Source organism: Mytilus galloprovincialis, chromosome 1 (assembly GCF_965363235.1).
Source record: "Mytilus galloprovincialis chromosome 1, xbMytGall1.hap1.1, whole genome shotgun sequence".
Classification (NCBI taxonomy): Eukaryota; Metazoa; Mollusca; class Bivalvia; order Mytilida; family Mytilidae; genus Mytilus; species Mytilus galloprovincialis.
In genome coordinates, this window is record NC_134838.1 from 117,472,779 (window position 1) to 117,493,987 (window position 21,209).

General features: G+C 30.0%; 2 protein-coding genes across 3 annotated transcripts in view; one reads left to right on the forward strand and one right to left on the reverse strand.

Moving 5' to 3' along the window:
• Positions 1-1,335: 1,335 nt before the first annotated feature.
• Positions 1,336-17,591, reverse strand: LOC143054055 (putative E3 ubiquitin-protein ligase RNF144A-A). Its single transcript, XM_076226919.1, has 9 exons — positions 17,385-17,591; positions 15,179-15,331; positions 14,562-14,666; positions 13,728-13,788; positions 13,351-13,472; positions 12,692-12,786; positions 10,356-10,500; positions 9,874-9,963; positions 1,336-7,678 (listed from the first exon to the last, which is right to left on the reverse strand). Exons 2-9 carry the CDS (start codon positions 15,314-15,316, stop codon positions 7,538-7,540), a joined length of 897 nt encoding a protein of 298 aa, XP_076083034.1. The 5' UTR covers positions 15,317-15,331; positions 17,385-17,591; the 3' UTR covers positions 1,336-7,537.
• Positions 17,592-17,753: 162 nt separating this feature from the next.
• The window catches only part of LOC143054062 (protein DEK-like), a 28,128-nt gene continuing 24,672 nt past the window's right edge, over positions 17,754-21,209 (forward strand). For both annotated transcript variants that reach the window (XM_076226931.1, XM_076226941.1), the window contains exon 1: positions 17,754-17,902. In XM_076226931.1, the coding sequence (XP_076083046.1) occupies positions 17,858-17,902 (45 nt within the window). In that variant the 5' untranslated portion in view covers positions 17,754-17,857. The remainder of the gene's footprint in view (positions 17,903-21,209) is intronic.

Consider the following 21,209-nt stretch of genomic DNA (forward strand, 5'->3'; position numbering starts at 1 on the left):
AAGTCAATGACCTTGACCTCATTTGGATTATGTTATATTTATGTGATAATTGTAGTAAAGTCTTATATTTAGGACTCAACATAATATCAAAGGTTAATAAAGAAGGCAAGATATTTCAGTGTGTGCACTTGTGTTTTAGTCTGTTATAAATTGGCTATATATTTTTTGAAGGTAATAATTGAAAGTTGTGCATATTTGTTTGGTAGGTGTACCATTTGACCTTGACCTCATTTTCATGACTCATTGGTTCATTTTTTTTTAGTTTTGGTATGTTTTTAAAATACCCTTTGAATATTCAACAATATTTGGTGTATAGAATATTGTTAGGTATATATGCCTATCTGACAGGATTTATCCGACCTTAACCTCATTTTTTATTGATCTGTAAAAATCTTGACGATGAAAACTTAACCTTGGTCACTGATTCATGAAATAAGGTTGAAGTTAAGTGAAAAATTTCCCCCAATATGTTTTATTTTCAACATGATTTGTCAGGATTATGACTACAAGTTGACCAGTGGTTTTCAAGGTCAGGAAAAATGTTTCTGATGGATGCCATGTGATGATTTATTGGCCAGGTTAGCTTATGGAAGAAAAATTCGCCAATAAGTGATTTAGCATAATTTTATGATGGAAAAGCACTGTTATAGTCTTCAAATTAAAATAACAAGCCAAGAAAAGCATATAAATATACATAAACCTAACTTTGGTAAACAATATCACAGATACATTTGTACAATAAAAAAATGAAAGGTCATAGAGAACAAAGATTATGTTGAAAACTGTGTTACAACAGAAATCAAATAACATAAAAAGAAATTAAAACATACAAATGTTTTCTCTTGAGACATAATCATTCAATATAATTTCAACAATGATATTGCACATATTCCCACATTACTTTTTCTGTAATTTAAAAACTGAATTTAATAAAATTAAATGCACAAATAATATGTGTTTGCATGAATTTTTAAACATATTTATGATATTAGATGAAAATATTAGTAGAGAGTGAGAGATGGGCATAATCCTTGTCTTCAGACAGTGATTTTGAAAACTTTCAACCATTCTTATAAAATAAATAAATTACATGTTTAATGTAATTCAGTTTGAATTAAATACTAAACCATACACAAATGATATCTCAGAAATTTCAAATATTTACTAGTTTACGTTAATATTTATGTCATACAAGTTATAAAAGCTTCATCAGCTGGAGTTGTATTCACCAAATCAACTATTTGAGTCTTCAAAGTAAGTGTGTCTCATCATATATAAAGATATTCATAGACATGGCAATGATGCCCCTTGAATTGGTGCCTTTTTTGATACTTCAATTTATCAATGGTCACAGTCAACAACTTCATGTCCTGCAGTGAAATCTGTGTAAGTTTGAAGTTTGTACTTTTCAAGGGGTTATAGATAACTGTGATGAGAATGATGACAGAAATGATCCCAATGTGTTTAATACTACAGCTTTGTTGGAACTAGAATCAGAAAAAAATCCCCAAGTTTAGTTTGTCTTACCTGGCCTATTTTGTAATTTGAAAAAATGTATGTTAAAAAAACAGGAAATTATAAAGAAAATGTTTCTACTCATTCAGCTCATCTGCTATTTTTTTCATGTCAGTCTATCATTAACCATTTTGAAAGAAGACACCCTCTGGATATCTGAGGCCTAATTTGGGTTTATTCTATATATCACACAAAGTCAGGTTTCAGAGGGAGATTTCTAGATACAAGACATTTAAGGAGGTTCGAGGGTATAAAAATTTCAGAAAAAAATCAAACATTTGTTTTCATTACAAATTTTATTTATTTCCTTTTGTAGCTGTTACTTTATCATATGGTACAAAAAATCATTCAAAACAATCAATTCGTGTTGGCCCCAGATGACTTTCAAAATGTATACATCATTGAAAAAGTTCCAAATTATCTCCCTTTGGTGGAAAAATGCCATTTTTTGGCTCTAAAATTGAAATATCTTTTTCAAATTATCAGTGACCTACCTTTTTTAATATAATTTGCTTATAAGCAGTACTTAAACTAAATTATTGTAAAATTTTAGCGATTTCTGTAATAAATTTCTTTTTTTTATTTCGATATTACCTTTGTTTCTCCTATAACTTCAACAGAAAACAAACAGCTTTACAAAAATGTATGCTTCTTTCGAAGGCAGATTGTGAGCGCAAATGAACGGTGACCCCACTTTTTTATTTTATTTTTCTATTAAATATAAGATAAAGTTCATTTATAGAAAAATATAGAGAAATCCTATATAAATGATTTAGACCCGCGAACCCCCTTAATAAGAAAAGTTTGTGTTTGTTCTTACAAGCAGACATGTTATAAATAAAAAGATATAAATGTATAATGTAATTGTTCAGACAACAACAATTCAAATATTTGAGATATCTGTTTTCAAACATAATCCTATGCCTTAAATAACATAAAAATTTGTAAGGGTTCCACAGAACCCAGTGTCTCGCCTACTTTTGCTGTTAATCGCAGACTCATCAAAAATGAGGAAAAACATCAATAAAAATTTCCCTCTCGATACTGTCTTTTGATTGAAAGAATCTTCCAAGTTTGGTAAAAAATCCAGGATACTTTATGAATCTAATAAATGTTTTATAAACTTTAACTGCAGACTGTATGTAATGTTAACTGGAAGAAAAACTAAGTCCATTTATAAGTAAAATACGGAAAAAGTGAATTTTGTTTTTACAAAATTTACTTCTGAATAATATCTTATGATCAGAAACAAGCTTTTATCTAAGTTTGGTAGAAATCCAGGATAGTTTAAGAACATTATAAAAGTTTTAAAAACTAAACCACAGAGTGAATGTTTTGTTTCTGGCAAAAAAACTAAGTCCATTTATAAGTAAAATACGGAAAAGTGGAAGTTTATTTTTACAAAATTTTCTTCTTGATACTATCTTATGATCAGAAACAAGCTTCTGTCCAAGTTTGGTACAAATAAAGGATAGTTTATGAAAGTTATTAAAATTTTAAAAACTTTAACCACAGAGTGAATGTAATGTTTCCTCGCAGAAAAACTAAGTCCATTTATAAGTAAAATACGGAAAAGTGGAAATATATTTTCACAAAATTTTCTTCTTGATACTATCTTATGATCATAAACAAGCTTCTGTCCAAGTTTGGTAGAAATTCAGTATAGTTTAAGAAAGTTAATAAAATTTCAAAAACTTTAACCACAGAGTGAATATTTGTGGACGCCGCCGCCGCCGACAACGATGGAATGTAGGATCGCTTAGTCTCGCTTTTTCGACTAAAGTCGAAGGCTCGACAAAAACATTCTCAGTCTAGTTGCCTGTAAACACACAAAAAGATCCAAGCAAAGTTTTAGGAAAATAACCGTATCACTTACACCTATTGTTTGAGTTTGATAAAAATGCAGTGACATGTATGAGGAAATTATTTTGGCTTTTTTAAACAATGTCTGATTAATATTAATGAAACCATTGATATGATATTATGATGATAAAGTGTCACATAAATATAATCATATATACATCAAATATACACAAATTAACATCACATGAATTCATACCAACATTTGAGGCTTGGTCATGGCACTGTTAAATTCTGATTGGTTTTATTTGTATCACAGAAGAATTGACTGCTTATTTCTCCTAACCAGTTTATTTGTGTTTCCTGATGACACAAATTAAACCATTCTGACTTTTACAGATCCAACACATTTTTCATGTTTATGTTTTGAAAGATGAAAACTGAAAATTCAGAACTTTTTGTGAGCATTTAAATTAGCAATTGTTGAATAATTGACCAAAATGAAGTTGTTCTTAAGGCTATCTTAGAAATTAATCTTTTGCAAAAAATGCCTTCAAAAAGTCAGAGGTTTTTTTTTATCGAAACCGTTGTTGCTATTTTTGCATTTAACATCACAAATATTTCTGAATTTACATTATCATCTATAGATATGTTCAAACTCCATGAATTTTTAAAAAAATAACAGAATTATTGAACTTTTTCTCTAACTGACAATTTTTAACCATATTGGGTGATAGACCAAAATAAAATAGACAACAAATGTCATGATATCCTAAGTATGTACCATATCTTATTCAATTTAGTCGATTTTTGAGGAGATTATCTTTGAAAAAGAGTATGGAAGATGGACGACAAGTGAAAGTGAAAGCTTAGACTTGCCTTATGGCAGATCAGCTTTAAAACAACTAGAAAACTGTTCAAAAAGGTGCAAAGCACTTACAAATAGTAGTGACAAAAGCAACAAGTAAGTTGGAAAAAAGAAATTAAAAATTATTGATAGAATTTACAAACTAAAATAGACTAAGCATGTATATAGTGATGGTAGTATAATTCTACCTAATAAAGGCACAGCACATAAATATATTGAAGATAAAAACAACTATTTAAGCAGCTGTTGAACCATGAAAATGAGCCTTTTATGAGGTCAAAGACAAAAATGTATGACCGACTGAAACTTCACAGTGCATAAATTTGTATACATGTACAAGATATGAAATAGTCATGTCTTCTTTACCTTTGTACAAACTGTTAACACCATCAGACACTACTTATTAGCACTAGTAGGACTAGCATTCTCTCACTTGTATGTTGCAGACTGGACAAATAAACAAAAACCCATAAAAATAGTAACATGTGTATAGAGCCATTTCCAGGCTGGCCACATGGTATTAAGATATGAACAGCTATTGGGCAGTCTTTATATCTTCGACAAACTTGACTATACAATCATATCAGTATTAGACCAGAGTGATTAATGTTTCATTTGAACATGATATTTATAGGAAAGCTAAAGTTATTTGGAAATGATATTCTGTAAGAAAGATATTGCCATTATGAAAGGATATTTATAGGAAAGATATTATCATTTGGATATGTTATTTATAGAAAAGATACAGCAATTTGGACATAGTATTTAAAGGAAAGATAGTTAATTGGACATGATTTCTATAGACAAGATATTGTCCTTTGGACATCAATTTTTAAGAAAGATATAGTCATTTACTCATTTGGAAATGATATCTATTGGAAAAATAGTCATTTGAAAGATATTAATAGGGGATATACAGCTATATTTGGATGATCTATAATAAGCTGTATATACACTAATAGCTACATTGTATGAACATTTGATCGCTTACATAAAAAAGATGCTGTTGGATATTGAGTCTCACAATTAATTCATAGGAATAATTGATTAAATTGTTGAGAGGTGCATTAAAAATTAAGCAGTTTTACTATGATTAAAACTTTCCCAACCAATATTGCAAACAGATATTATATATATTTTCCAGAAAAATGAGTATTTGAACTGCACATGTAGGAGTATTAAATTGAATATTAAATCATTAATTACTTGACTGGCATCTAGGTTGGCAAACAAATATCCTAACATAAATTAAGTAATAGTTATATCTCTTATTCTATTTGATAGGGAAAGCTTAAAAAAGACCTTAAAATTCCATTCTGTGTCAAAACTATTCTTTAAGGACTTAAATAAATAACACAGAAAGTGAGTATATTGAATTGAAATAATACTTTTGAATGTATGTTCAAAATTTGCCTCTAATTCTACACAAAAATTTCATCTAATAAACTGTTATCATAGCGATATGTCTCGCCTTTTTGTAATTTTGATTATGCAAAAATTGAAATCAAAATAGCAATACTTTAACACCTTACACAAGTTATGCAAGTATTCAAAGTCAATGGACCATGACTGAGCTACATGGCTAAACAATCTCCATGTAAATGAGATGTGCCAATGCTTATTCAATTGCATACCAAATACTACTGACTTATTATAAGTCGTTCCCATACCTAAACACACACATTAACTTGTAAACTATGTAAAAGTTTCAAAGTCAATGAACCATGAAGAGGGGGTGGAGCTATTTAATCTCCATGGAAACAATACTTGCAAATGCCAATAAATTTGCAAACCAAATATCATTGAATTAACATAAGCAGTTCATCTTAAACTGATTTAATTACAAACTAATACATGTAAACTAAGATAAGTTTCAAAGTCATTAGACTGTGACTGAGGGGCAAGGTCAAATATTCTCCATGGAAATGAGATGTGCCAATGCTTATACAACTGAATACCAATTAGCATTGGCCTACCAGTAATGGTTCCCCTTGAACTGACCTAATCACAAACTAATACATGATAACTCAGAAAAAAATTTAAAGTCAATAGACCATGACTAAGGGGAAGGAGTCAAACTATCTCCATGGAAATAAGATATACCAATGCTTATACAACTGCATACCAGATATCATTGACCTACCACTTTTGGTTCCCCATAAACTGACCTAATCACAAACTAATACATGTAAAATAAGCAAAAGTTTCGAAATCAATAGACCATGACTGAGGGGGCAGGGCCAAATAATCTCCATGGAAATAAGATGTGCCAATACTTATACAACTGCATACCAAATATGATTGCCCTACCACTTGTGGTTCACCATAAACTAGACCTAATCACAAACTAATACATTGTTGATGCCGTCGCTGCCGTCGGAAACAGCATACCTATGTCTCGCTTTTTGACTCCAACAAGGCGAGACAAAAATGTCTGCAATTGTTTGATATGTATAACATTATTCTGTTTTAAAATAGTTTGACAGCTACCATTTCAAGTTGATTTTATAATCAAAGATATAGTTATGTAACCACAGCTTTAATGACCCAACAACAGTCTTTTAATAATGAATGCATTATTCTTTTTTGTTAAATTGTGCATTGCACTGCATTGAATTGCATTCTACTCATACAGGATTTTATACCCTAATCTTTTATGTACTCTTTCAATCATTTTATTTCACCACTTATCAAAGAATCTCTTTACTGTTCTTTTATTCTTTACTTCTTCATAGTATCATTTTGATTACAAACCTTGGCTCTATAAAACATGTTTAAGATGAAAGCAAGGTTAGATAGGTTAGTTATGAATTTCCGTATCTTTAATAAAGTAGTTCAGATAAATATTGGAGAACAAGGATCTACTCTAGTTACTCTTCCCTAATTCTTAACAATGTATTAATCAACAGTTAATAAGGACATTTACACACCAGAAGTGTCCATTATTTTCCATTTATGTGTGACACAAATAAGAAATGTAAATGAATATCAGATCTAAAAAGTTTTACAACCAATAATGGTTACTCCTGTTCAATATCATATGAAATGTGAAGAGTATTAGCACAATATGTAAACAGCATAAAATAATCTTAATATCAAAACAGTACATCACATATAACTCCTTGACCAACACGGAACATATGAATGAATAATGATATCTTATAATGTTTCAATGTTATGTTGTTACAGGGATTAGCCTGTTAAAATATTCTCCAACACACAACTGTAATATCTCCTATGATATTGCTTATTAGACAATGTTTATCACAGCTGTTTACAAAGTTCCCTACTGTTGGGCTATAAATAATATATATATATATGATATGGTTTATTTTCATCTGTTTGTACTCTTGATCATGTTGGTAAAACTTCATCCTCTTCTTCACAACATTTACATACTTTACATTTACAACACAATATACATGGAGCTGCTAACAGAAGAAAAGGGGAGGCAACTAGCAATAAAACTCCAAACCCAGCAAATATTCCTACAACCTGAAATAACAAATAAATTAAATTTAAAAAGAAATCATTGGTATTATTCTTTAAAATAATTGGTGGACTACCCATTTTTACACAGTTAAAACTTTAAATGTATATTTCAAATATTCCTAACTCAGAATTTATTGCACTGATTGTATTACATGGCCTGTGACAGCTATCAGGCATGGGGTAATCGTAATCAGCTGTAATCAATTACATTTTGCAGTGTAATCCTATGTAATCAGTAATCATGCCATTTCTGATTACAAGTAATCGTAATGTAATTGATTACATGGCAAAAAACAGGTGTAATCATGATTACTTTTAGATTACTTTAAGATTACATTCATAAGATTACTTGATGATTACAAATCTTGTATAAATATGAAAATAGTTTTTGATAAACAAGATGAAAATAAGAAAATGTAAAGCTTGAATGAAAAATCATGAAACTAGTAATCACAATGATTGGACCTTGTTTAATGTGATCATCTATATAACAAATATGTATAACCAAGTGTTTTATTTTGTTTTAACAGTTTACAAAAAGAAATTTACTGTCCAATATTTCTTTGTGAAATTGAGCTCTTATGATACAAGACTATGCCTTGAAAGCATTTGTTTTCCTTGATTGAAAACTTCTGGTATTAACTCCAATTTCATATTAGTTTACCCAATATTTATTTTTTACATAAATACATTGAAATTCAAAGGCAGAAAACATTTAGTTCCTATTTGACTCCGATAGTCGGCATAAATATATAAGCCCACTTAATTCAAAATGGAAGTTAAAACCAGGTTTCATTTATTGACAAAATTGAATGAATTTTATTTTCCATAAATTCGTGTATAATATGTGCTTTCTTATTTTTATTCTTAATTAACTTTATTAGCCTTAAGGCTCACCAGTATAAACAAGCACATTTTGTACATGTACAGTGTATACATATGGCATAAATATTGCAAACAATATGCATAGTAAACAATAGGTGATGTCAGAAGTTTCATCAATACAATAAACTGTTGCTTAATATAAAGAGAAATGTATAATCTTTCCTAAGTTACAAAACTGTTTTGTGTTTTCACCTGACAATAATTCTATTAATTTCAATTAGATCAAGTATTAAAAATTTTCAAACAAATAATGACAATCAACCAGTTTTAACTTTATCTATTTCGTTATTAAGACAGTAAAATTTTAATACCCAAGCCCACCCATTGTTTGTTTAAAAAAATAGAAGTAGTGATTAACACCTGTAAAAACATTAATGGATGTGTCAATTATGTCCCAACAGACAATAAAACTATACTTAATTAATTTTTCCTTATTTTCAGTTTTTTTGGTAATTAGGCAGTTGGTTACAATTTGTAGTTAAAAATAAGGTTACATCTTTTACATAGAGAAAGGACACTTGTCTATAGCTATTTTATCAAATTACACATGTAACACTGTAACTGTAACTGTCTTGTCTATAAATTCTTTTAAAAGATGAATAAATTAAGGCTTTTAAAAAAAATCACTAAAATAAGCGGATAAAAAGTTATAAAAGAACTTTGATATAGCAATATACAATGTAATCATAAGTAATCTAAAGTAATCATGATTACAATAAAGAAAAGTAATCTAATGTAATCGATTACATATGAAATAGGGTGTAATTGTAATGTAATCGATTACATTTTATTAGCAAAGTAATTGTAATTTAATCGATTACATTTTAAAGTAATCGACCCCATCCCTGACAGCTATGCGATGAAAAAATAAAATTACATCCATTATTTGTTTACAGCATCTTCTATCTGTTCATAACGATAAATTCATACAAAAATTTCTGACTGAAAAGTATTGAGTTTTGATCAAAACTATGTGTGTTTTAACTCTGACACTGTTGAAAATCTTACAACTTAGCTGAACAAATCTAAATCAAGTTTTTTTCAAATATTGTCTCGTTCTGACATCGTCATTTTTTTTAAAACTCTGTTCATTACCTCTTTAGAAGGTAATTGCTAAGCAAACATCTGAATATATATAAAACCTGGGAACAATTTAAGACTTTATGGCTATGATTTATTAAAAACCCTTATATAAAACAGATACTAAATGAATCCAACTTTTTAAATCAGGAAGCAACAGGATATCTGGAAATGAGAAATGGGACATTTACTTTAATAACTATTTCCTACAAATATTAACTAATTATACCAACCTGAGTTCTGTGCCATATAACTGATGCTCTGGTATGACCAAGCTTGTTCTTACATGGTCCTTTGTCATAATGTCGTAATAAAAAATCATCCTGAAATAATTGTAACATCCATATTTTGAATTCTTCACATATTAATGTTGTTATAGGTTTTAAACTGAATAATATGCATGCTTGGCCTCAGTACATATCATATTTCTGTGGTTGATAAATCATTGCATTGACCTCATCAAAAGTCAATAATTGTATTGTTCAACTCATTTTTTTTTTATTTACACCATGGAATGGTTGAGGGTCCATACATGATCTGTTAAAGGTTTGTCTGTGGCAATTGATTGCCTATGCGTAAACTAATCTAAAATCAAATTCCTGAAGATGTCATATGTCTAAGGTCTTTCTTAACATATATTTATTTTCTAAAAGATATGAATTGACTGTCTATCAGAAATTATTTAATGTATATTGACTTTTTTAGTTTAACTTACGTCTAAAGATGTAAGACAATACCAACAAAACACATGTTTACATCGTTTACACATCATCTGTGCACAGCCATCATTTCTTTCTATTGGAACATGACACACAGGACATCTTTTTATACTAGCATCTTCTGTATTTGTGTATGGAATACTATTATGGAAGAAAATAATATTCATCAGATTTAAATAATACAGTAAAACCTGTATAAACCGGCCGGCTATGGGACTATGAAAAAGGGCCGGTTTGGACAGTGAGCCGGTTTATTCAGGTTTCCGTTTTGACCGGAAGTTAATGACTTGTGACGTCCGACATTTTGCATGTAAAAGTTCTCTCTGATTGTAAATTATATCTGATAAATTGAAATACTTTCACTTCGTTTTTCATTGTTTGCATTTACATCATAATGTTCACGTTGTTTGGATTGTAAGACAAGAGTTTCGATTTACCCCCATGATCAATAATTTGAAATGTTGGAATGGCCGATTAAAAAGCCAGAATATTATCAAACGTATTTTCATCACTTTCGAAACATTGTCGTACAGTACAATATCCATTTATTGTTGTCATCCGGGTGTTTTTCATTATCAAGGTTTTAGGGGTTCACAACATTGAACCCAGGATTTCGAAATCATGATGTGAATTTCTTACTCCGCGATTTTAATTTGTTTGTCCAAGTTAAAACGTAAGTTCAATCCGAGATATATTCGGTGTGTCTTTTCGTTTAATTGACACGTTTATAATGTTTTAATAAATAATACAGCTCACTACTGTACGATTTTAGGTTCACAGTTTGACACCTGACTAATTGATTATCACGAAAAGCCATATTGTATAAACAAATATGTTTTTATTGCATATCGATCATTGAAATTAATTAGACAAACCGGTTTTGACAGGTAATAATTAATGTAATTAAGAGTATTGGGACTTCATAATTAGACCGGAATTCGGAATAAACAGGGTCCTGTTTACAAAGGGTATTTTAACAAAGAATTTGAATGGGAAAATATGGGACTTTCATTTTCGGCCGGAATGGACAGGAAACCGCTTTATTCAGGGTCTGGTTTAATCAGGTTTGACTGTACATTTTTTTTTTTGAAAGTATGAAAATATTTGATTGTGCATGATTTTGCACAGAATTTCCTGAATACTTTTATCTGATTTGCAGATATTTTCTTATATCAGATATTCAATTAAAGGATAAAATTAACATTAAACATTTAAGGAAGGGATTGATGTTTTGAAATAGTATTACAATAGCTGATATATTCATTTAGCCGATATCCCAATAAGTGGATATTGGTATTTTAATACCCTGAAGTATGCCAGTACATTCTGAGGCAAAGCCATACCTACAGATATGAACGTAGATAACTTATAGTATTAAATTGTGTAATTTAGGTAAATGTATATTTAGATCTTTTAAACTTAGATCTGAAATGTTAAAATAATGTTTGTTTATCATTACAACACTTTCTGCTGTCAGTGTCTGTGTTTATGTATGTATTATATGTACTATTGATGTTGATATAATTGTATACCTATAGTTTATATAGACTTTGGTAATAAAGATATATATATATACCATAGATGCCAACCCCCTTTTGACACAATCAGTAACAAACTATCAAATTTTCCGTATTTTTGAAAAGTTTTCAGTAATCATTCATAAACGTGCATTTACCAATAAAAATTACTGACGAGTGGTTGCAAAGTGATGTACACTAAAATTTGTCATTTAACATGTTGTCTGTAGTATGTATTCCATTCATTGATTGTTCAGATGTTCTCGACTCAAACATTTTTGTTTTGTCAAGGAGAAGTAGAGAAAGGGGGAAAGCTACTTAATAAAATGCAAGTTTGCCTCTTCGGAAGTCAGTTAGTTACCCAACAATAGGTTGATAACTCCCGAGAAACCGGAAGCATTACATTGGCGTTTCCTAAATACTGGACCAGGACGGAAAAGTAATGATAAAAATCCGCGTTTTACAAAATTGAACGTCGATGATTGGGAATCCGTAACTATTCGACTTTGACCGTAATAGCGTAGTTTTTATCGCAAAATCGGAAAAACTACGGAAAAATCGTAATGGTTGGCATCTATGTATATACTAGTAATTCTGCCAAGTTGTCTTGCTGATTTGAGGGATAATTATAAAATATAAATGGTCTAATGAAAGACAGATAATGACTGCAAAGTGTAGACAATGGCTCAGTTGGGCCCACAGGTTAGATGAGCAAGAAAGCTGTAGCTTATGAGTTTTATCTATTGTTTCATGAACTACAAACACATTTGAAGTCTAAGTATAAAGTGTAATGTCAGACAGGTTAATATAATTACCCAAAGTCTTCATGTTTCCCATGTAACATAACTTCATCACAAGTTTGTGTTCCATGCCACTTTGATTTACATATAGAACAAAATTGTAAACCACACTGAAAAATATTCAATAACTTATGTACATTTGTACAATAGAAATTTTTTTAAGGTATAGTATTACATGTTTCTGAAAACTATATCAGCAACAACCAGAAAGTAAAATGTAAATGTTTAAATTAAAATAGCAATACTTATCACGTAAGATAAATGCAAAATATTCAAAGTCAATAAACCCTGATTGAAGGTACAAGGCCAAATAATGTGCCTATGCTAGTACAAATGTGTATACCACATATCATTGACCTACCACTATTGATTCCCCATTAACTGACCTCATCACAAACTTGTACAAGTAAGCTTAGCAACAGTTTAAAGTCAATAAACCATGACTGAAGGGTTGGGGCCAAATAACCTCCATGGAAATGAAATTTACCAATGCTAAAAAAACTGTACTAAATATTATTGACCCACAACCGTTAATGGTTCCCCTTATACTGACCTTTTCACAAGTTAATAAGTTTTTTTTCTACTTTTTACAATATACATATATTTACACACACACACACACACACACTTATATCTATCATTATTATACCTATTACCAGTATATTATAACTTACAGAGGGACATTCCACTGGAGTAGGTCTAGTACTAGTTTCCCCTGTAGATGTACTGCACACATGACAAATTGTCTCACAACCATTTTCTGGACAGAATGTTCTGTTTGGGTCTAAATCTATCTCTGAAAAAAGATTTATATAAAATATCATTGTAATTATTAAAACAATTGTATATCTTGGAGAGAAAATAAGTAATAGCCTGTCTATATATGACACTCATAGAATAAGAAAAATATGTAAGATTAAAGTATATGTTATATTTAACTGTACATATCTTCCTTCAGTAAATGAAATTTAAATTTCAAACTAAAAACAATTTACATTAATTAGAAACTGTATAGTGTCTGCATAACGTTGAAACCTATAGATCATCTTACCTTTTTGGTATTTTAATCTTTTATATCTTTCAAACATCTTTGGCTCAACTAAACTTTCAATCTGAAATAGATATAATTTCATAAATATTCAATGTATATGTTTCCTGCTATTTATTTATTTTTAAGGGAATTTTTTTTTTAAGGTTGATAAAATCAAGTTTAATTCACAACTAACAAATTACCATAAAAAGGTCATGTGAGAGCCTGTTTATGTTTTTTAATAGCTAACTACACATAATGGGTTTTGCACATTGTTTTTGGCTGTGACCTATAATTGCTCAAATTCATATAATTTGAACTCTATTGGATTATGATAGTGGTTTCATGGCCAATCATACCACATCTCCTTATTTATATTGTATAAAAGCTTAGCTGCAGAATCGTAGCTCTTATGTCCATATGTTATTTCTTTACTAACGGATCTATGGTCTGCAAATAGTAAAAAAATAACATAAGGACCTAAGAGCTACAGTTCCACAGCTAAAAGTTATGAACATGTATGTCACACATCATGCCATTTATGACATCTTTACACTAAATCTGTAGGAATGTTCACTGTTTCTCTGAAAACATTTATTTAAATTAAAATTTACTATCAAAAAATTTGTTTTCCTAATAAGATAACCATAAATGAATCAAAAGAACCATGTTTTAATTTATTGTGTTCCCTTAAAACAAAATATACTATCTGCTGAATATCTGCAATATGAGAGTAAAATTGACAGTGCTTTTTTTAATGGCGTAATTCAAAGGGTTGATATTGTTTCAAAAGAATGTGAGCATAAATAATTTTGTAATCCCTTAATATGTATTTTTTTCAGCATGTTAACTCACCTCTAATGGCTGAATTTGTCCTGATTTCTTACACATAGCATCTGGACATGTTATATATAAGACATTTCCGTCTGTTATCAAAACACTTAGATACATCCTCACACACTGAAAAATTAGTATACATATTTTATTACATTTATTGAATATGCGACTACAAAAATGTATTCAATTTGACAAAACTTTTACTTTTTTTCATGAAAAAGAGTTGAGTCATTCTTAGAGATGAATAACCCTTGGAGTAATGTCAAATATCTTTCAAAAAATACCCAAACTCATAATTCCAAGTATCGATAACAGGAAGAAGGTGAAAAAAATATGAAATATTATTAAACTGTAAATTATCTTTTTTTTTAAATTCTATACAATTAATAAGATGGGAATGTGTCCTTGGGACACAGATGATGCACCTGCTTGCATATAACGTTATAAATGGACATAATTCAAGAACTGTAAAATGGTAAGTGATGCTAATCAAATGCAATTTTTCCATTTGTAACGGGGCACTACTCTAGATCAGTAAAATGACACCATCAATATTCAAACTTGATCTGTGATATGTGGTAATTAGCATTGTGCAAAAGTTTCATAACATTATTATATGTATACACTTTACTTACCTTTTCACAGTACAGACATTTACAATCTCTGAGTTCATACATATCTTGTAAACTACATTCCACAAGACAAAGACGACATGTAATCAAAGGATCTATAGCTAGATCTACTGAGTTCCGACTTGCAGAATAAGCTGCCATATCATGGAATTATGTCTGTAAGATAAAGAAATGACATCAAGAGATAAGAATTTGCACAATAAGAAAGCCATTAAACGACAATAAACTTGAATTTTTTTTGGTAATGTAATAGCATAATGTAACATTAATTCATAAACAATATAAAAGTTTCAAAATAAATGAACCATGCTGAAGGAGTGGGGTCATATGATCACCTTGCAAAAGAGATTTGCGGCTGCTAATCCAACTACATAACAAATATCATTGACTTAACAGCAGCTGTTCCTCTTAAATTGATCTCATCACAAACTTAGCATTGAAACAATGCACAACTTTCAAAGTCTCCATGACTGAGGGAGTGAAGTCATATAATTTGAAAAATATATACATATGCCAATACTTACAGGTATGCATCTACATTTGTACATACCAAATATCATTGGCGTACCATTAGTGGTTCTTCTTAAACAGACCTAATTACAAACTAAAACATGTAAAGTAAGCAAAAGATTCAAAGTCCATAGAACATGACTGAGGGGACTGGGTTGATTAATCAACAAGGCATTGAGATGTGCCAATGCTAATAGAATAAAGAATGGAAACAGGGAAAGTGTCAAAGAAACACCAACCAGACCAAATAGCAGAAAACAGTTCAAGACTGTTGATGGGTCTTCATTTCAGTAAGAATAACCTGCACCTTCATGCAGGATTCAGCTAGTCCCTAAACAATAATGTATACACTGTACTAGTTCAGCAAAATTGGACCCCCAGTCAGTGCAAGCAATGCAATTTTCCATAAAATTAATTTTTCCAATGGACATAAAGCCTTAAAAATAATTAATCTGCACTGATTTTCGACTTGCCCAGGCGAGTGGATAATGCTGATCATGAATACCTCTGATATAAGTTTCATAAAAATCTGGGTAGAATTGTACATGTAAGAGCACTAACAAAGACCAGATGGACAGACACTAGGTATTTCTATGTCCCTTTGCAACGCTGATGTGATAACTGGTAAATTGACAGAGCTCCTCTTCACAGTGTCTTGAACAGTTCATTATTACGCTGTAGTAATATTCCCAACCACAATGAAAATGAAAAGTAAAGGCATGATAGGATGTGTTAAAAGCTATTTGATTAATACTCATATCAAGATGCTGATTATTTAAACTTATATATAAACAAATTAGCTTCATCGGGCGTGTGCATCTATCTAGGTGAAATCGGATGCATGACAAAAAATATCTTTGTAGCTTGACGTTTTTGTGTAAAAGTTTAATATATTGATTGATGGGGTATATACAACATATTTTTGCCGTTTACTGTACATAACAATTTTTAAATCTAAACAAATAGTTGTTTTAGTTAAATAGAATGATTTATTCCTTTGGTTTTGGGTAGAACTGTTTTTCATCCCTCTCATTAAGTCCATCAGGTTCAAGAGTACGTAGCTGATGCATCTGGATGCTTTTCTTATTGTGCAAATTCTTATCTCTTGATGTCATTTCTTTATCTTACAGACATAATTCCATGATATGGCAGCTTATTCTGCAAGTCGGAACTCAGTAGATCTAGCTATAGATCCTTTGATTACATGTCGTCTTTGTCTTGTGGAATGTAGTTTACAAGATATGTATGAACTCAGAGATGCATCTGGATGCATCAGCTACGTACTCTTGAACCTGATGGACTTAATGAGAGGGATGAAAAACATTATAACATTTGACAAATCACATTAACTTTTTTTTTTAAATGACAGTAAGGATAATTATTTGAGATCTTTGATCAATTACGGTAAATTTAAAACCAATAATGTAATTTGACTCTAACGGTAGTCAAAAATGACTGTTTGATGCTAGTCCAAATAATTATAACATTTGGCAAGGCTTTTTTTATTTTTTTCTGGGACAAATAGTATTGCCAGACGTCATAATTATTTGGACTATTTTGAGGCCTGACGAGTGACGTTAGAGGGCATTAGTGCCATTACTACCCTCATTTATTTACGACATTTAAAAGATAGGACTACAACGTAAATGGTAAGAGACACAGACGAATGAAAGAAATTTGACACTAAGATTTAACATACAAAACGGAATAGACATGTGGTAGCTCATGGGGATTCTAATACTGCTTCGACATTTCTTTTTGGTTTTTGTTTCTGTCCATATTCTTCAAAATAATCTTGGTTATTATAATGTTTGAAATAAAATAGTTTGCAAATGTTCAAGAACATACAACTGGAATATCAGACAATTATCATTCCTAGAAAAGAATGAAAACATTGGTGTTTTCTAAATTAAACAATGGGACTTTAAATGTCTAAAAATATAGAAATAGTTAATCACAAAAAATTCACGGTGCTTCAGACGTTTGATTTATTCGGAGTTTTCTAATAATTTCATTAATGAAAAGGTAAGTTCTAGAGAAATTTTTTTTTAACGAATCAAAACGTCCTTCTTATTTCTGTTCGTTGACCCGAACTTTATAAAGAAAGTTTTCCATTGGATGCAGGTGCCCTCAACGCCATTTGCCGCCATTTGAAAGTTTGAACACAAAGCCATGTCGGATTCTGAAGATAAATCTGTACCTTCTCCCAAAATAGAGGTTAATTAACATAGTGAATTTCAAGTTTTCAAATGATATTTTTTACATTTATGCATTATAATCGTAAATAAGCAGGTTATTAAGACCTCTTGCGACAGGGTAACTTTCCTGCATTCGCTGTGTCTCAAGAACGTTTAACTCTTTAGACCACTGTAAACAAGATTTTCTTCTATTCAGGCTATTGTTCATGCATTATAAATATTTTCATTATATAGCTAAGTCTTAATAATCATTATACTTTAAATCCAGGATTGGCCTTCAGATTTCCAGTAGGCTAGGGTATCAGGTCCGTTTGCTCCAAAATCTCATCCAGTTATTTGCACAGTACCTCTTTTACCTGTTTGCACTGTGTTGCGTTCAATATTGGAATCTGGGTCTGTTTGCGCCCTTTCACTTTCGCACCCTACCATTCGCCCAATTTTTATTGGTATTGTGTCATACAATTTGTAATCGAGTTTTGGGCATATTTATAGCATTTCACTAACAAAACATGATTACAATTTTATCAACACAAAAAAAATGTTGTCAGAATCTCACTTTATTTAGAAACAATGAACAAAAAATATTTATGTAGAGCAGTACACTTGCTTTTTAAACAGCATTATTAAGATTTATTCAACATATTCAAAATATGTGTATTGCTATTTATAAATAATTTTTTTATTGTTTTTACATATAGTGCGATTCTGATAACATTTTTTTTAATGTGTTGAATAAATCTTAATAATGCTGTTAAAGGGATAATTCGCGATTTTTCACTTTTCATCTTATTATGTTCATAATATCATAAAAAACATATTCACCAAGTATTATTTTGATATGAAAACTAATAAAGAAGAAAATTGGAAATTATTAATTTTATTTCTTGAAACTTCCTGACTTATGTGACGTAGTTTAAGTCTTTTTGCATGCTGGGAGTGAAATTAATCTCATTTAAGTCTTGTTCGTTAACCATCTGATAACGTGATTTAAAGCGCATCGATGACTTTTGGTGTAGCTATTAACCAACGAAAAATAAGTGAATGCCATGCAACTTTTAAAATAATCTCGTGTGGATTTTTTTAAACGAATTTTAATAATAAAAGTAAATCGTACAATAGAACATTTTTATGATTTTTTTTCTACAAATACTTTAAACAAACATATGAAACTGACAAGATCAATAGTGTATTAAAAATACATGTTTGTATTCTGACCTATTTGCTTCATTCCAGCAAAAATTTTCACTTGCTTGTACGGTGGAAATAAAATGTGTATTGTTTTGTGACACTTAGAGAATGTTGAATGCGTAGTTAAACTCAATGTAATTAAAAGATTAGCATTATGTAATTCCAATCTTTTGATCTTCGTTCAGTGAAATCTAGGCGTCACGGTTCACTGGCATTTCAGGTGTGAACAACATTTCGTATCGGAATGGTTAACGGGAGTCAGTCATAGTTTAAGACACAGAAATGTAAAAAAAAGAATTAAAATTAACAGGAATAATAAGGTCGCACAATAACTGGATAGCTGTTGTATATTTTTATATTTTGCATAAGATCACTTTTAAATGAATTATGACTACTGATTACTTTTGTAACGATAAAATACTGAATTATTTTAATTGAATAAATTTATTATAAATAAAAATAGCCTTCTTAACATGAGTGTATGAACTAAAAATTGTACTATTTTAAATTAGAATCGGCAACTTTAAATATTTCAAACGGATCATTAACAATTGTAATTATATAAATTAGTCCATCCAAAGCGATCTTTATTTACCTATTTAGGAATAAATGTTCTCATCAAAATATTTTAAATCTCACAACGCATGAATACTTCAGCTATATGAAAAAAAGATGTTTTAAAAAATTTAGGAAATTAAAGGATCTTCTTGGAATGGGATCGAAAAGATATTCTTTTCAAGTGTGAAAAACATCAACAAAATTTATGCATAATCGGGAATGTCCTTATTAAAAAAAGTCTTTGTCTCACATCGAATAATACTTTAGCTATTTGACCAACGATGTTTAAAAAAAAACAGAACGAATTTTAAGTCTGTTTTAACTGGCAAGAATACCCCTAAAGCGGACAAGCAGTTTAATCTTTAAATTGCTGTCATTGAATATCAAGAAAGAAAATAAATCCTGAAATTGATTTGAAACTTTGATACTCTATAGTTTTCCCTGGAAATTTTCACATCCCTTGGAGATCATTGTGTACGCCCAGTTGCGTATGTATTACATGCATGTCGGAACAATTGTGATGATGACGAATTTCTTCCTTTATTTTCGAGAACAATCTAATTGATACATAAATTTTACTATGTCCATAACTTCGATGACCCAAAGCAAGTTATATATCGACTTGTATTTAAATCAAATTGGCTCTCTTCTTCTTCTTCTTTTGGTATACAATAGTGTATTACATACTGTTGGCATACATGGACTAGTCTATTTACAAAACTTTTACTCCAATTTACACAAAATGTATGTTTCTTTCTTATGTTCAATGTATACATGTATATATTTCAATTTGTGCTATAGTTCCGTAACTTATTATCCAGGCGTATAAACGAATGGTCGACAAGTGCATATTTTTTTTTAAATCATTATTTCTGGTATGTTCCAATCTGTCTTCCACTATTGACAACGAGTATATATTACATTTTACCAAATTTACCCTTGGAAAAAATATGTATATAGATTTTTATTTCATCAAATTTTTTTTTTTTTTTTTGTATTATTTATATTTTTATAAATAATATTCTTTACACCAGAAATGTTATTTATAAACAAGTGTATGCGTTTAGTAATGACTAGTATATTATACCACTTTCCGACACGCAAGACAGAGATGTATATATTATACACCTAATAGTTCAAAATGGAAAGTTATAAGTTATCGGCCGTGTACACTGATCAATACCCTTAGAAGTGCAGTGTTCTCCCCAGAAATTTTGGATAGCATCACATTTTGCGTAAAAAAATAACTGTATTTTTTTTAATGTCGTTTGTCGCGTCGCGTTGATACTCTATTTCCTTTATATGTTTTAGTTTATATTGTTCAATTCATAACTGAGAATACAATTAAACTATAACCACAAAAACAGTTGTTTCAGTTTATGTTTTCTTTATTCATTTATTGTTACAGAATTATTTTTTTCCTCTTGTGCCAAATAAAAATAAATATGTGGTTTCAGTTACCCAACAATAAGTCAAATGAATGGTTCATTATAGATCAACCTGTTTATATACAAAACTAAATATCTAGTACACAAAATTAACTATTTTTATATCATATCAAGTAAAGATAAAGTAGCAAA

What these genes read in the sequence shown, in the direction of transcription:
- LOC143054055 (XM_076226919.1), bottom strand. Translation starts at nt 15,316, where the DNA reads ATGGCAGCTTATTCTGCAAGTCGGAACTCAGTAGATCTAGCTATAGAT. An exon ending in AATGTCTGTACTGTGAAAAG is followed by an intron (nt 14,667 to 15,178) that starts GTAAGTAAAGTG and finishes CTAATTTTTCAG; the next exon opens with TGTGTGAGGATGTATCTAAG. An exon ending in AAGATTAAAATACCAAAAAG is followed by an intron (nt 13,473 to 13,727) that starts GTAAGATGATCT and finishes ATCTTTTTTCAG; the next exon opens with AGATAGATTTAGACCCAAAC.